This window comes from Myotis daubentonii, chromosome 13 (genome assembly GCF_963259705.1).
Source record: "Myotis daubentonii chromosome 13, mMyoDau2.1, whole genome shotgun sequence".
NCBI lineage: Eukaryota > Metazoa > Chordata > Mammalia > Chiroptera > Vespertilionidae > Myotis > Myotis daubentonii.
Genome location: NC_081852.1, coordinates 47,452,561 through 47,469,375, shown reverse-complemented (window position 1 = coordinate 47,469,375; position 16,815 = coordinate 47,452,561). Strand labels below are relative to the sequence as shown.

At 45.5% G+C, this 16,815-nt stretch overlaps 1 protein-coding gene and 1 pseudogene across 1 annotated transcript; both read right to left on the bottom strand.

Annotated features, from left to right (window-relative positions):
• Window positions 1-1,511: 1,511 nt before the first annotated feature.
• AS3MT (arsenite methyltransferase) lies at window positions 1,512-10,691 on the bottom strand. The gene is given in 7 exon segments (XM_059661980.1): window positions 1,512-1,606; window positions 1,609-1,675; window positions 5,914-6,209; window positions 7,846-7,966; window positions 8,681-8,819; window positions 9,755-9,873; window positions 10,614-10,691. Coding segments are annotated over 7 exon segments (915 nt in total).
• On the bottom strand, window positions 10,521-14,870 carry LOC132214303 (keratin, type I cytoskeletal 18-like; annotated as a pseudogene).
• Window positions 14,871-16,815: the final 1,945 nt, after the last annotated feature.

Below are 16,815 nucleotides of genomic sequence, written 5' to 3'. Positions count from 1 at the left end.
TATATTGTCTAATACATGTCCTTTCTAGATTATAAGTCAAATACAATTCTTAAGATGTACATTTTGTTGGAACATAATGTATAAAACATGTTATTCTTAGGAAAAGGACAACGTGAATCTCTATTTTCCAGCCCAATCTTATCACTCGATGTCTTTTGGGGGTAACTGAGAGTTCAGAATGACAAGTAAATGGCTAATACCCCCTTCCCCTAAATTCGGAAGAGTCAATTAAGCCAAATAACCAGGACACTCTTTCTTTTCATTTCCTCTCTAGCAGAACCACCTTGTGCTCATGGATAGTGAAGGATGCTTAACCCCAGCTGTACCATCCTAACTAACACACATTGTGCCTGGGGAAATACTGAACTATAAAGCCAAGACAGAACTGCTTAGAATCAAGGTCACAGACACAAAGAGGGCTTAAAAGATATCATCCAGTACTTCCCTTGGTCAGCAGTAGTAAGTCAGGGTCTGAGGCCGAACACACTTAGTAACCTGAGAATTTCTCCATTTTTAACAGCTGTCCCTGTAGAATCCATCCAAAAATTTTACAAAGTCTGAAAATTCTCATGTCCCTAATAAAAAGCTCTCGGGACATGCCGGCTCCCCCTGGGGTCTGTGCACTGAGCTCAGAGCAACGGGTTGAAATTTTCTTATTAAAACTCTTCTTCACTTGAAGTTGTTATTAAAAATGAACTATGAGCTCCTGGTGGCAGGGATCATGGCTTAAACGATCCCTGGCTTGTCATCTTTCTGTGTCCTCTGACAAAGTCTTCAAATACAACTAGCCTTCAATTTATTTAAGCATTCTTGAAGCTTTCCTATTCTCTAATAGTGTGGTCAGCCTTGCAATATTCCTCAATCTTCTTTAACTACGGAAACTAGGACTAAATCTAATACTTTCCTAAGGTACTTTGTAAAGGAAAAGAAAACCCACCAATCACCTAGCTCTTCTTTTAAAAATTATCAAACTCTTTTCCTAATCTAGTTAGGATTTGCTATAGTCAGTATGTTGTCACACATTAGGGTGAACTGAGATCAAAGAAATGTATCGTTCATTTGTTTTCTTCATTCAACTGCCAATTTTTTAAAAGTGTTTGCTTTAAAAGACCATTTAACCCAAGAGCACTGCTACCAAACCTGATTTGGCAATCTTTTGGCACGATTAGCCCAATTTCAGTAGGAGCTTTGTTTAATGAGCAAATAAGCTGAAAAGTCCAAAAGGTGCTCTGCAGGTCAGAAGGAATATGTTTTCCTGAGACTCTCTGACAATTGTTATTTCTGGAGCCTGGCTTGCCCGTTGGCCAAACCTTAACACTGCTCAGTTCCACTTCTGACCACTAAGTGGCACCAGAACTTTGAATTACTTAAGATGGAGAAAAACTGCTTAACTAGTGTTTAGGTGATTTGCTGTGAACCCTTCGTTAACACCTTCTAAAAAGATTTCATTTGTTTTTATCAAATCTAGAATTTGGTGACTTTTTGCCATTTATTCTTCCTTATGGTCTGTGCTATGGGAAGAGCAGGTTAAAAGACATACGTAACTCATTCCTTAGCGTCCAGACAACGTCTTCGCAGGAGCTTTTCTTTGTGCCTCAGCAGCCTCATCAGGGGAACAATCGGACTTTGCATTGTCAGACTTTTCTGCAAGCTTGAATGGCTCTGTGATGTGATCCTGTAAAAAGGCAACCCAAAATGGAAGGACAAGTTAAAGGTGTTTTGATGGACCCAGACACTAATATTTCCGTTTGATTTACCTAAAAGGGAGATAATCTTTTACAATTGCTTGGGGTCCTGGAAATAGTATCAGTCATTCAGCTATAAAGGTGGCGGTCCTTCTCTGAAGATTTTGAATCAAGTTCTTACCACTTCCAAGGTGAACTCCATCCAAAGCTTCTTAAAGGCAGGAGAGTTTATTTTGCTTTGGTTTGTGGGGTTCCCATTTGTATGTGCCTTTTAGCCTTTAGGACCTGAGATACCGCAATGCTGAAGCTTCTTCTCTAATTTCCAGAACCAGAACCATGTGCAAGATAAGAAGGCAAGTCCTACATACCAGGGCCATCATTAGCAATTGATGGTTTGCAGGTGCTGAGACTGCCAACAAGGGCCAGCAAGATCTCAGGGCAGCGTCAGTGGAGTTTTCAAAAGACAAAATGGCAATCTTTATTTTTCCTCCTTTCACCTCCAACACCAGTGCCAGTGGGGCCAGTGAAAAACCTGGCACAGAGGTCGAAAATCAAGAGCATGTACAAGCCACCTTAAGTAATGAAAATGAATTCATTAGCCCTGGCCGGTTTGGCTCAGTGGATAGAGCGTCAGCCTGTGGACTGAAGAGTCCCTGGTTCAAATCCGGCCAAGGGCACATGCCCAGGTTTCGGGCTCCATCCCCAGTGAGGGGAATGCAGGAGGCAGCCAATCGATGGTTCTCTCTCATCATTGATGTTTCTATCTCTCTCTCCCTCTCCCTTTCTGAAATCAGTAAAAATATATATATTAAAAAAAGAAAGAAAATGAATTCATTAAACATGTATTTACACTCTTACTATATATTGTAGGTCACTGCAAACAGAAGGGTGGACACGACAGGCACAGACCTTACATTCATGAAGGGCAGTCTCCTGACCCACTCCCTTTACTGCAGTAACTTACTGGTGGCCTTGCCTCTATGGCCCAGTTTCCACCGCTCTGAAATGAAGAGGTCTACCTGGGTCTGGCCTCCCTTACCGCCAGACTAGCACTCAGCAGGGGTCTCCAAGCCAGGAAGAGGGCTGGCTATGCTGGTTGCTGCTGCCAGGCCTCACACCACTGTCTTTCCTCCTCTCAGTGCAGTGGACTTCCTGGTCGGAAGAGTTAGCCGCTCCTCTTTCTCACCCAGGAAAATGATTTCCCATCCTCTTCTTCACATTCCATGTCCTTTCTACCAACAGGAGAGAGTGATACTCATATCACTTCCAAATACATGCTCCCAGCCCTAAGGTCTCAAGACTCGAAGGGAATAAAAAATAAAAGGTGGGGCATCTTTTTTGCTTTTTTTAAAAAACGGGTCTACCGACCTCATTCGTTTTATTCCGGGGACAGGATTAAAATGAGACTATTTCCTCGATCCCAACCCATTCCCTCCCCCAGCCGGCCTCGAACCCGGGAGGACACCGGGCAGGACGAGGCGGGGCGCCTGGCTGCTCCGAGGCCTAGGCCGGGACTGGGGGGCTCACGGGGCACGGCTGAGACGTCTGTGGGGATTTGAAGCCTGGAGGGCCCCCGATTTCCAGCGGGACTCAAAGTTGGGGGGTTTGTGCGGGGGGGGGGGGGGGGGGGCGTGGCAAAGCGCTAGCTCCCTCCCTCCGCCAGGACCGACGGAAGCATCCATCACCTCCCTCACGCTTCCTCAAAAGGCGGGGCATCTTAGTCAGTGGTTCTTTTGAGCACCAATATCCTGTGACTCTATTAAAGTATAAATATGGAGAGTTAATACAGCAGATTATGGCGAAGAATGTCAGCTCCAGAGTCAGACATGGGTTCAAATTCACCACTTTCTAGCTGAGTGACCCTGGATTACAAATTCATCTCTCTGAGCCTGAGTTTCTTCACGTGTAAAATTAGGATAATAACGGTTACTGTGAGGACTAGGTGACATGGTGCCTTGAACATATTAACTATTCAATAAAGATGAGGTCCTCTGGCCCGACCTGTGTGACTCAGTGGATTGAGCGTTGTCCCATGCACCAAGAGGTCACAGGCTGGATTCCTGGGCAGGGCACATGCCCAGGTTGCCGGCTCAATCCCCAGTAGGGGGGATGCAGGAGGAAGCTGATCTATGTTTCTCATGGATGTTTCCCTCTCTCTCTCTCTCTCTCTCTCTCTCTCTCTCTCTCTCTCTCTCAAATCAATAAAAACATTTTCTTAAAGACTAGGTCCTCTGTATTATTACTACTGTTGTTTATGTTCATATATAACTACCACTACTATTAATTGAAACAAGACCATACATAACATTAATCCTATTGGTGTCATTTCAGATTCTGCAGTGTTTTAATGTAGTTCTTTTAATAGCAAAATACACTTTGTCAGGATTAAGGAGGAGAGAGAAGGAAGGAGAAAAAAGTGTGTGTGGGGGGGGAGGGGGACTCTTAAAAAGAGGCAGCAGCTTGCATTCCTCTCTGCTGCAGCAACTAATGGGAAGCTGTAAGCATGAGCCAAGTCCCTTGCGCCACCTGCCCGCACTGTGCTGGAGGGTTTATCATAAAGGGTTGCCATAAAAAAGATATGAGTGTCTTCCCCCAAGAGCACAAGGTTATTTTTCTAGGATACACCAGCTGCTTCATTCTTTAAATCTTCCTTCAGTGTCAATTATTCCCATTTCAAGAACTTGAAACTGCTCTAAAGACATTGGCACATGTGCAAGCTGACAGAAAGAAGGCAGAATAGGAAGGAGATTGCTGGGATAAAAACCAGTCCAAATATGAAGAATGTTACAAGCCGTATCTGAGGTCAAGGGCCCTCCTTTACGTAGCCCGCATGCACACCAGGAAGGAGAGCAAAAACAGCTATGCTGGAAGGAAATGTTTTTCTGTAGAAGCCAGAGTTCCCAGGAATGTTGTGGCTGGAGGAAAGACTCCCTTTGCTTGTAACTGTAATCTCCTGACAGCTTGTGTACGCCGGTATTCAGGAAACCAGGCTACAGGAGAGTTAGAATGTTGAAAACATTTCAAAATAAACACTGATTCCAATCAGCAAGGTTTTATAATCAATGAACTCCCAAGAATTTCAAAATAGCAAAGACACATTTGTGAAATACCAGATGGACTAAGTCAGAAGTCAAATTTCTCTACCTTCCAAAAAATCACTGTCTTAGAAAAAGGGAAGAGCAACAATAGCAGAGAGCTCAAGAGTTTAATAAAGCAAAGAACGTAGATCACTCCTCACTCTACAGGTGTCTCCTATGCTTACGTGGGCTTGATGCACGCTGGTAATCGTGGCCAAACAAGAACTTTCGGGGTTTTTGGCTCTGGGATTCTTGTCTCTTATGTTTGATTAAACTTTCTCAACTACAAATTTACCATTTCTTAGAGCGATCTCTAAATAAGCTTTACTATTTTTTAAATATTTTTTTTATTGATTTTAGATAGGAAGGGAGAGGGAGAGACAGAAACAGCAATGATGAGAGAAAATCATTGATCAGCTGCCTCCTGCATGCTCCACACTGGGGATCAAGCCCACAACCCCAGTTTAATAAATAAAACTTTAAAAAATGTTTAGGTTTAGGAAATATGCTCAGTAAAATTAGAATACTAAGTTCTATACATAGCATGCTCCCAATCTTATTAAGTACACATAGAAAAAAACACGTAAAAGGATATATATTAAAATGGTAAAGAGGTTATTGCTGGCTATATGATTAGTAATAATATGGTCTTTTACTTTTTGTATTTTTCCAACATTTTAACAATATTCACTTATTCTGTTATAATAAGAAAAATGTTAACATTATTAAAGTAAGAACTTTTGATTTCATAGTCAGACGGACCACCCACATATGACAGTAAAGGAAGAAACCACAATGATGAGAACATAAGGGGATTAGGGGCATCAGTGCTGGGACAGTTGCCCTCATTTCCACTCCACAGTTTTCAAAGTGTTTCCCACATTATTTATCCCGTTTAATTTTCATAAAAGCCCTATCAGCAGATTGTAAATTATCTACATCTTACAGTTTAGAAGACGACTCAAGGACATTAATTTTCCAAGGTCATGCCACTTTTGAGAGGCAGAAGAGAAATGGAACCTAAACCTCCTGACCTAATCCACATGTTCCCACATCACAAAGCCTCACCCTGGCGGTGAGCAGAACGGAGCTCTGAATATGAACACGTATCTGCCTTAAAACCAAACATAACAAAAGAGAAAGACACCTACCCCAGAAAACTGTGTCCTGCTTTCTTCTGGCAACTCAAGGCTAGCAGAGACGTCACTGAAATATAGCTTCCCATCATGCTGAAGCAGCAGAATTCGTCCAAACAAGGTTAAGATTACATTAATCCCAGATAGCAAAGAAAGGAATGAAGGGATAACATCCATTTTAAAAACAAATGCAGGGGTGGGGGGATGGAAGTGCTTGAACTGACCCCGTGTGAACGAAAGGATCAAAGTTTTGCCATCCTGAAGCTGTCTTTTTGGGATATTGATTTTAAGCTGTTTATTAAGAAACAAGACTCAGAAGGACACTTTGACCTCCCCGCTTTCCTGCCCAAGAGATTCAGACAGAGAAACCTACCAGGAGCAGACATGACAGGAAAATTCTTGCTAGACAACTCAAAAACAATGGAACACAGTGGGTATCTAGCTAACAGGCACCTGCACCTGCCTGAAGCCTTGTTTACACACTTAATTCAAATTAGGCTAAAGTGGCATTCTAAGTTTTCCTTCCTGAAACAGGTTTCTCTGTCTGAATCTTTTCTTTGGCAGGAAAGCAGGGAGGTCGAAGGTTCTTTCTGAGTCTTGTTTCTTATTAAACACCTTAAAAATCAGTATCCCAAAAGCAGCTTCTGAATGGCTAAACTGGTTCCCTTCACATGCCTATGTGAATCCTCCATTCGCAGGTATTAAAAACCTGATGTTCTCCTGTTAATCTGTCTCTGTTAATTTGATGATTAGCCCAGCCTGGAAGAATTTAGAACAGTGGTTTTAAACCTGTGGGTTGCGACTCCTTTGGCGGTCGAACGACCCTTTCACAAGGGTCGCCTAAGACCATCCTGCATATCAGATATTTACATTATGATTCATAACTGTAGCAACATTACAGTTATGAAGTAGCAATGAAAATAATTTTATGGTTGGGTCACATCATGGGGAACTGTATTTAAAGGGCCAGAAGGTTGAGAACCACTGACTTAGAAGGTGGGAGGAAAAGTATAAATATTTTTTTAGCGAAGTGCCAAGATTTCTTTTTCAGTCCCCTACCTGACAGGGAGGGCAAGAGTGTCCCTCTCCTGAATAAGGATACTCAGGTCACCTAGATTTTGAGCCAAATTGAAACAAATGCAACTCAAGGTTGTATAACTATCAGAAGAAGTCAATAGTATTCATAAACTCTTTTCCTTTAAAAAGTATACAACTTTTTGTAATGCTAGCATGTACTTTTATAACAACATGTTTTTCTCAATATTGTGCTTAAATCTCAGGCACATGAGTTAGCAGTCATTTTGAGATTTTATTTAGCTAATTTCAACAGTATGGAGGTCTGGATCCTACAGTAATCTTTCCTCCTCTCTTCCCCAAGCTCAACTATTTTCCCAATATAAGAGAGGTGAACAGAGTGTTTAAAATATCAGTAAACTTTCAGCAAACAGTGAGTGCAGGAAAAAAATTTCAGGCATTTTCCTATTTGTTTCTGCCCTGATGTTTACCAGGCAAAAAATAACCTGGGGCCAGACGTCTCCATTTCTTATCCCACCTGTAAACAGACGAAGTTCCTTCAGGCAGTTTACTAAGATTGTCACTTGGGCATGACTTGACAGAAAAAAAGAGAAGCACAGAATTCTGTAATTTGCTATGAAAATAATATTAAAGATAACAGGTCAGTGTGCATTGTCTGGGCAGACTCAGTGGTCTTGCTGGTCTCTTGGGCTCATTGGTTGATGGTTAAGTGAAAGTAAGTTCTCTCTTGGGCTAGTGTGTTCTGGACCAGACCAGCTCTTCCTCTACATTAAGCCATGCCAGGTTTAGTTTATCGCCCCACATGAGAGTCAGTTCAGCAAAAACTGTCACAAATGGTGACATTTGTGTGTTCGATAGAAAATGGGCTATATTCATAACAGTAAGGAGAGACCTACATCATAACATCATAACTCTCATTTCTGGTCCCAGCCTCTCCCCACTTCTCTATGCAGCCATGAACAAAAGTCACTTTGGGTGCCTGGAAGCCATATTTTTCCAAGTGATATTCAATATAATTTTTCGCCACTTCTACCTAAGAAAAGAAAAATATAGGTTTGATAATTAGCATTTTTTAAATACACTGGTTCTTCCCCCCCCCTCAAAATTTCCTTTTACTAATGGAATATACTTCCCCCTGACTATTTTGGATAAGGATACAAGGCTTCTCTGGGCACGTAGGATATGCTCCAGCCTGGGACAACTCAATGGAGCTCAATACCTGGTTTTTGCTTGAATAAGCTCTTCATTCATTAACAAAATCTTGCAGGACAGATGGCAGAAGAAAAGACCAGACTCCACTGGGTCATCATGATATTCATATACTAGATCAAACCTCTGACTCTCACCCGGCCAGTGTTGCTCAGTGGTAAAGCGTCGACCCATGAACTAGGTGATCGTGGTTCAATTCCCGGTCAAAACATATGCCTGGGTTGCAGCTCAATCCCCAGTGTGGGGTGTGCAGGGGGCAGCTGAACAATGATTCTCTCTCATCATTGATGTTTCTCTCTCTCCCTTCTTCTTTAAATCAATAAAAATATTAAAAAGAAAGAAAGAAAGAAAGAAAATCTGTTCTTCCAGAAGAGCCCCTAATGGCCAAAGTCCTCAGCTCCCAGGACAGAAAGCATGAGTGACACAAATAAGCATTGTCATTTAGCTGCCTTATTAAAACCTTGAAGAGTCACATAGAAAAAAACTTTATCTCAAAAGAATGCTTTTGATAATTTTTTCCTCCAAATCATTGTCTCGCCTGATCTTCTCTCATGTCAATTCCAGTAACATGCCCTTTCTCATAAATCATTTAAGCACATAGCAAATCTCTGCCACTTTCACTAGCCAGGTCCAAAATCCATCAGTTTTGATGGATGACCAGAACACAGCCATAATACCTGGGAAACAGAAAGTACATACACACGTATTTTTTCCCCCTCTAGAGACTAGAAGATGTGGAGCCACTAAATCTTATAAATCCTTCCTCCCTCCCTTTTCTTCCTTCCATCATTCATTCAATTTCAATTTAGGTATTTAATCTCCCCCACTAAACTGGAAGCACCATGAAGGTGAGGCTCTTTTTTACTATTGTATTGTTGGGCACTGTGCCAGGTACTAAGACAAATAAACCATCTAAAATATTTGTTGAATAAATACATTTAGGCATTAGCTGAGCATCTAATGCAAATCCAGAACTGTACTAGTTATTGAAGCATAAATGTAGGCTGAGATCTGTCCCCTAGATGTATTTAACTGGGGTGGTAAACCATGAGCAAATAAAATGTTTTCCATGATTTATAGACAAACTGAGTGGCACAGGCAGTCAGTCCTGCAGTGATTTGGGGAAGGTGGTGCTCAAGGATTGGAGAAAGCTTCACAAAGTAGGTAGGACATCAGTGAAGTATTGCATGGGCAGGATTTGGAAGGTAGAAAGGAGAGGGGAGGCATTCCAGATTGATAACTGCATGCTGGCAGGCAGAAGTCATCCTGGCAGTTCTGATAGCAGGAGGAAGGGAAAGGTCTGGCTAGAGTAGTATAGTGTGTCAGAGGGAACCAAGCTTGGTTAGGAAGGGAGAGCCAAAATACTGGACAGTCTTGAATGTCAGCTCCAAGAAGTGTGAATGTATCCTGTGAGTAAAGGGGGGAGTGGGGGAGTCACTGGAAATTCTCAAACAGCAGTAAGATGATCAGTGCTGTAATGATCAGTTCTATGATAGACACGGCAGGCAGGATGGATTGGAGGAGATGGATTACTTCTCTAGAGACCAGCATAATTATTTTTTGAGAAAGCTGTTGTCTGGCGTCTCCAAGGGGGAAGCACAGAGCACGCTACCTCAGGGCTACTTCCTCAAGGACATTCTGCAGAGCTGTCCAGATGTGCCTGGGGACCCACCTGGCTGCAGTGACACAGGCCTTGGGCTGGAGGTCTGCGGATTTCTTTAGCACCTGCCTCTAGTAGGTCTGACCCAAGGGCAAAGGGTGGGGTGAGATGGGGAGAGAGAAGAAATACTGAAACTGGTGTGTGCACACCACCGCCCGACTCCACCCATCCAGGCCTAGCCAGCCTTTGCTCCCCACAAAGCTCTAAGCCCAGACTCTGCCCTGCCCCAGTCCTGGGGTTAGGGTTAGGGTTAGGGTTAGGGTTAGGGCCAGGCCTAGGGCTCCCACTCAGCCCAGGCTCTACCTCTGATCATTCCCTACTGCTCTCAGCTGCAAGTCCTTCCAGAACCTGGCTGGAGTGGTGGTGGTTGGAGGTTGGGGGAGGGAGAGGATGGGGGCATTGCCTGGATGGGGAAATGGTGGCTGAAAGAAGAGGGTGTAGAAGAGGTGCACTGCGATAAAAAGGTGGGTTAAAAGGCAGGTGGTACGCCGAAACCGGTTTGGCTCAGTGGATAGAGCGTCGGCCTGCAGACTGAAGGGTCCCAGGTTCGATTCCGGTCAAGGGCATGTTCCTGGGTTGCGGGCACATCCCCAGTGGGAGGTGTGCAGGAAGCAGCTGATCGATGTTTCTCTCTCATCGATGTTTCTAACTATCTCTCTCCCTTCTTCTCTGTAAAAAATCAATAAAATATATTTAAAAAAAAAAAAAAAAAGGGAGGTGGTAGGCCCGAGAGTTAGTGGGGGTGGTGGAGGAAGGGTCAGGGGAAGGGACTGGGGGCCCGGGGCCAGGAGGCAAGGGGCGGCACACTCACTGTCTCCTTGGTCTCCGGACTCCGGGACTGGAGTTCCCCGCAGCCAGCTCCAGAGACTGAGCCCACCCAAGGCCCCATCGCAGGGGAGGCAGGCTTGAGCCCTGGATGGCTGCAGCCTGACGCTCCAACGCAGTCTCGCTCTGCGCTCTGACCCTGCTGGCCCAATGTCATCTCGGCTGTCTTTAGTCTTTCCAACCACAGAGGTTATTATTATTAATTTCTATATTCCTTTATTGCTGTGATTCTCATTTTATAAACTTCATATCTGACGTACATGAGCAACCACATATATAATGATCTTTGTCCATTTGGGGGATGAAGTCACTTTTTCTCAATCTATTTTTTAAAGTCAGGTTTACTGAGATATAATTTACATTCAGTAAAATTCACCTTTCTTTAGTGTACTAGAGAATTCTTGGAACAGTTCTCTTGCCCCAAAATGTTTCTTCTTGCCCTTTTGTATTATAAGCCCCTGTCAAGGAAAAGATACCCAAACCTATAGAAAAGTTTTATAAGAGTTTATTTGAGCCAAGTTTTTGAGGACATGCCCAGAAGCAAGATCTCAATGGATTGGGAAAATACTCTTGAGAATGAGAGTTAAAAAAAAAAAAAAGTTTTTTATTGATTTTAGAAAAAGAGGAAGGGAGAGGGAAAGAGAAACACTGATGTGAAACACTGATGTGAAACATCAATTGGCTGCCTTCTGCATGTCCACTACTGGGGATCGAGCCTGTAACCCGGGCATACACCCTGATGGGGAATCGAACCAGAGACCTTTTGGGGCATGGGGCAAGTTCAACCAACTGAGCCACACTGACCAGGGGAGAATAGCAGTTTTGAGTTTCTTCTATGAATTTAGAATCAAAGATGAGAACATAAGGAAGGTACCTGAAATCCATTGGTGGTAGATTAAGGAGGCAGGAGAAAGCAAAGTGAGGAAATCACTAGAATGGATAAAAAGCAAAATGGAGAAACACACACTGCTTTGACATTGGTGGGTACAGGATACTTAATAATGAACGTTTACAGTAGATAGAGATGGAATGCAGGAAACATGGTATCAATGAGGGGTTCTGGTGCCTGCAGTTGTGGCTTTAAGAAAAGAAAATTACTCTGACATTTAAAGGTATGTTATCCTAGATACACAAGAACAGTGGACAGGACTTGCCTAAGGCAAAGACTGATCTTTGCTAAGGACGCTGTAGGCCTGGGACATGACTACCTCCTATGGCATCCCAGTTGGGAATGTTTGCTCAAACCACCCTGTGTGGTTTCTTTCAGTCTCTGCCATGTGCCTCCCCCTCCCATCGCCCCAAAAACAACTATAGATCTGTTCTCCCTCCTTTTCCAGAATATCATAGAGATGAAATCAATACAATATATAGCAGTTCTCAATTTTGAATTTAATTTAGGAAAGCAACTTCTGCTCAGTTCATTCTTAACCTCTAGTAATTTTTTTTTATCAATTCACTGTGTCTATTGGATATTATTTCATCTTACAGAGAGTTGTATATCTTATTTCCTTTTGTGGGTTGTAACAAGCATATCTGTTCATTAGGGTAGTAAGGAGATATAGGGTTTCAAGTGAAGGAATATATAAATGCAAAATCTACTAAATAATACTCATTAATCTCATCTGCTAATAATCTTCCCTGATGTCAGTTAGTTCTTATTAAGTATTAATAGAAAGGTGCTGTACCTTTCTTTTATTTTTTTTTTATCTTTAACAAATTAAACCCATGGAAAAAAATCCTGTTTAAAGTTAGAATATGTCCAACTATGAAGTATGTGGGGAAAAATGAGTGTTTTTATAGATATCAGGGTGGGGTTTTTTGCAATCACATTATGATGGTTAAAATGGTATCTTTATTATCTTGAATGGACAGATTAGTGGGAGGTTAAGGAAAGGGCTCTATCATTTCCAGTTGTTCACTTTATTATATTATCTCCAACTTGTGGTTACTCACCAGAATCATTTGATAAACCTTAAATCCACTTAACCACACACAGATAAACTCAAATTGAGTTATTCCCAGTGTTCCCTCAAGTACCAAATGTACAGGGCTGATTTGGGGCCACACTGCTTGTGACCATCATTCATTCTAATTGGTCAGTGCCTCAGCCACAGTGTTTTTGTTGTTGTTGTTGTTTAACATATTTTTAATATGTAGGTCAGTCTGCTCCGTAGACCAAATTAGAGATCTCATATTAAGCCATATTTTTTTCTTTATTTATTTATTTATTTATTTATTTATTTATTTATTTATTTATATTGATTTCAAAGAGGAAGGGACAGGGAGCGATAAAAACATCAATGATGAGAGGGAATCATTGATCGGCTGCCTCCTGCACACCCCACACTGGGGATTGAGCCTGCAACCTGGGCATGTGCCCTGACCAGGAATCAAACCAGCAACCCTTCAGTGCACAGGACAATGCCCAACCCACTGAGCCACACCAACCAGGACTGATCTCTGAACTTTTTATTGGCCTCTGCCCCCCCACCCCAAGGTGTGCCCCACTTCTGCTGCCCGTAACTTTGGTGTCATTGACCTCAGACACCACTTTTCTGTCCACAATCCTGTGGGTGATGGTCTTTTGGATGGATTGTATGGAGAGGCTGTTGTCCTGGGCATCACCAAGACGGAAGTCCTCCCCTTCTTGCAGCAGGTGGGGCAGGTGGTGATCTCAGACTCCAGTTTTACCTTGATGTTCAGCAGGGCCTCATACTCCTGAGCCTGGCACTGCTCCTCTGCCCAGATCTGGGCCAGCTCTGCCTCCAGGGGCAGCAGGACCTGGTTGAGCTGTTCTGTCTTCGTGACATAGTGCATCTCCACCTCCCTCAGGCTGTTCTCCCAGCTGGCCTTCAGATTCCTCATCCAGTCCAGGTCGAGCTCCAAGGACTGGACGTACGTCTCAGCTCTGCATCATCCCAGCAGCTCCTATCTCAGCAGTCTGCAAGGTGGCCACTGTGGTGCTCTCCTCAATCTGCTAGGATCAGTACTTGTCTAGCTCCTCTAGGTTCTTCTGAGCCAGCTCTTCATACTGGGCCTGGGTGTCCACCAGGATCTTCTGAGGTCCTGAGATTTGGGGCCATCCAACTCCATGGTCAACCCAGAGTTGGCAGTCTGATTCTGTAGACCATTTATTTCCTCCTCGTGGTTCTTCTTGAAGAGCAGCTCCTCGAGAGCCCCCCTCTGTCTCCAGTGACCTTTCAGAGACCACTGATGTCACTCTCCACAGACTGGCGCATGGCCAGCTCTGTCTCATACTTGACTCTGAAGTCAGCAGCAGCAAGACAGGCACTGTCAATCTGTAGAATGGTGGGGGCATTTTCCACAGAAGTTGTGAAGATCTGAGCCCTCAGGTTCTCAATGATTTTGAAATAATGCCCCCAGCCCCTGGCCTGGGGTGGCTTCTTCCCTAGGTGTTCCTGGATTTTGCTCCCCAGGAACACCTAGTGAAGGCTGATTATCAGCCTCCAGATTTCTCTCCCTCTCCAGGTAGGAGGCCAGGTTACTTAGGCATGGCATAGTCTCCTTCTCACTCTAGATATCCCCCTATGCCTGCTAGACCTCTGGCTATCACTGCAGCCAAGCCCCTGGAGCCTCAGCTACCCCACATACTGGTAGAGTGGGACACAGAGGTCCGGGAGCCTGAGCCCCTACATAAATGCTGGCCATGATGTTGGTTGGTCGAGCTGGTTGGTAGCTGGGGGATTACATGGAGCCCAGGGTCCCGTGGTTTGTGGGAAAGCTAGAGCTCATGTTGTTCAGGGAGGAAGGCAAGAAGCCAAGACTCAGGTCCAAGCAACCAATGTTTTACTCTTTTTTTTTTCTCACCTGAGGATACTTTTTCCATTGATTTTTTTTTTTTTTTTTTTTTTTTTTTTTTTAGTGACAGTGGAGGGAAGGGAGAAAGGGGGGAGAGTGAGAAACATGGATGTGAGAGAGTCACATCGATTAGTTGCCTCCCACACTCGACCCTAACAGGGTTGGAAAACCTGCAACCAAGGTACATGTCCTTAATTGGGAATTGAACCCACAACTCCTCCGTCCATAGGCTGATGCTCTAACCATTGACCTAAACCAGCCAGGACATGTTTTACTCTTAATATGGCATTTGCTGTAAGTTTGCAACCCTTCTTTTTAAGTTATATTGAGTTTGTTTACATTTAATCCTATCTAATAAAAGAGAAACATGGTAATTAGTGTATGACCGCTACCCTTCCCATTGGCTAATCAGGGCAATATGCAAATTAACTGCCAGCCAAGATGGCGGCCGGCAGCCAGGCAGCTTAAACTGAACATGAGGCTTGCTTGCTTCAGTGACGGAGGAAACCAACGTTCCCCGCCTGCCTTGCCGGCCTCTGAGCCTGCAGTTTGAAACATTGTAACAAATATAGAAGCTAAACAAAACCCCAGAAACCTGCTTTCAGCGAGCCCGGGATCTCAGAGCTGGAGTTGATACAGAGTTTCAATTATAGAACCGAAACAAACCAGATACCTTCTTTCAGCAGCAGAGGCCTAAGAGCTGGAGCCTCAGAGCTAAAGCTGGCCCAAAATAAAAAGAAAAAAAGGAGCGGTTGGGAGCTTCCGTCACCCGCCAGCCTGAAAACAGCCCTCAGCCCCTCACCCAGACTGGCCAGGCACCCCAGTGGGGACCCCCACCCTGAAGGGTGTGTGACCAGCTGCAAACAGCCATCATCCCCTCACCCAGGCTGGCCAGGCACCCCAGTGGGGACCCCCACCCTGATCCAGGACACCCTTCAGGGCAAACCAGCCGGCCCCCACCCGTGCACCAGGCCTCTATTCTATATAGTAAAAGGGTAATATGCCTCCCAGCACTGGGATCAGCGTGACAGGGGGCAGCGTTCAAACCCCCTGATCGCTCTGTGGCTCTGTGTGTGACAGGGGGCGGGGCCACAACCTCCCTATCCGCCCTGCTCAGTTTGTGACAGGGGAAGGCGCCCCAACCCCCTGATCTGCCCTGCTCTGTGCCTGATAGGGGGGAGCTCCCCAACCCCCTGATCACCCTGCGGCTCTGTGTGTGACAGGGTGCGGTGCCCCAACCCCCCCACCCCACGGGCCCTGCTCTGTGTGTGACGGGGTAGAGCCATAACCTTCCCATCTGCCCTGCCCTGAGTGTGAGAGGGCGGTGCCCCAACCCCCTGATTGGCCCTGCTCTGTGGGTGATAGAGGGTGGCGCCCCAACCCCCCACCCCCCACGGGCCCTGTTCTGTGTGTGATGGGGTAGAGCCATAACCACCCCATCGGCCCTGCCCTGAGTGTGACAGTGGCGGCGCCCCAACCCCCTGATTGGCCCTGCTCTGTGGGTGATAGAGGGCGGCGCCCCAACCCCCTGATCCGCCCTGCTCTGTGTGTGACAGGGGGCGGTGCCCCAACTCCCCTATCGGCCCTACTCTGTGAGTGACATGGGGAAGCTCCTCAACCCCCTGATGGGCCCTGCTCTGTGCGTGACAGGGGGGAGCTCCCCAACCCCCTGATGGGCCCTGCTCTGTGCGTGACAGGGGGGAGCTCCTCAACCCCCTGATGGGCCCTGCTCTGTGCGTGACAGGGGGGAGCTCCCCAACCCCCTGATGGGCCCTGCTCTGTGCGTGACAGGGGGGAGCTCCCCAACCCCCTGATGGGCCCTGCTCTGTGCGTGACAGGGGGGAGCTCCCCAACCCCCTGATCGACCCTGCTCTGTGGGTGACAGGGGGTGGCGCCGCAACCTCCACATCGACCCTGCCTTGAGTGTGATGGGGCGGTGCCCCAAACCCCCAATCGGCCCTACCCTGAGCGTGACTGAGGGTGGCATCGCAACCTCCCGATCCGCCCTGCTCTGTGCATGACGGGGACGGCGCCCCAACTCCCCCATCGGCCCTGCTCTGAGCCTGACCAGGGGCTGCACCTAGGGATTGGGCCTGCCCTCTGCCACCCGGGAGCAGGCCTAAGCCAGCAGGTCGTTATCTCCCGAGGGGTCCCAGACTGCGAGAGGGCACAGGTCAGGCTGAGGGACCCCCCCCTCCCGTCCCCCGAGTGCACAAATTTTTGTGAGCCGGGCCTCTAGTAATTGTAATAAATGCTTATAGAATAAATGCATAAGTGAATTTCTTCACACCTCATTTGTGTTTTGGGGGGTTTTTGGTGTAAAATATCACCCGAGGATATTTTTCCATTGATTTTTTAGGGAGAGTGGA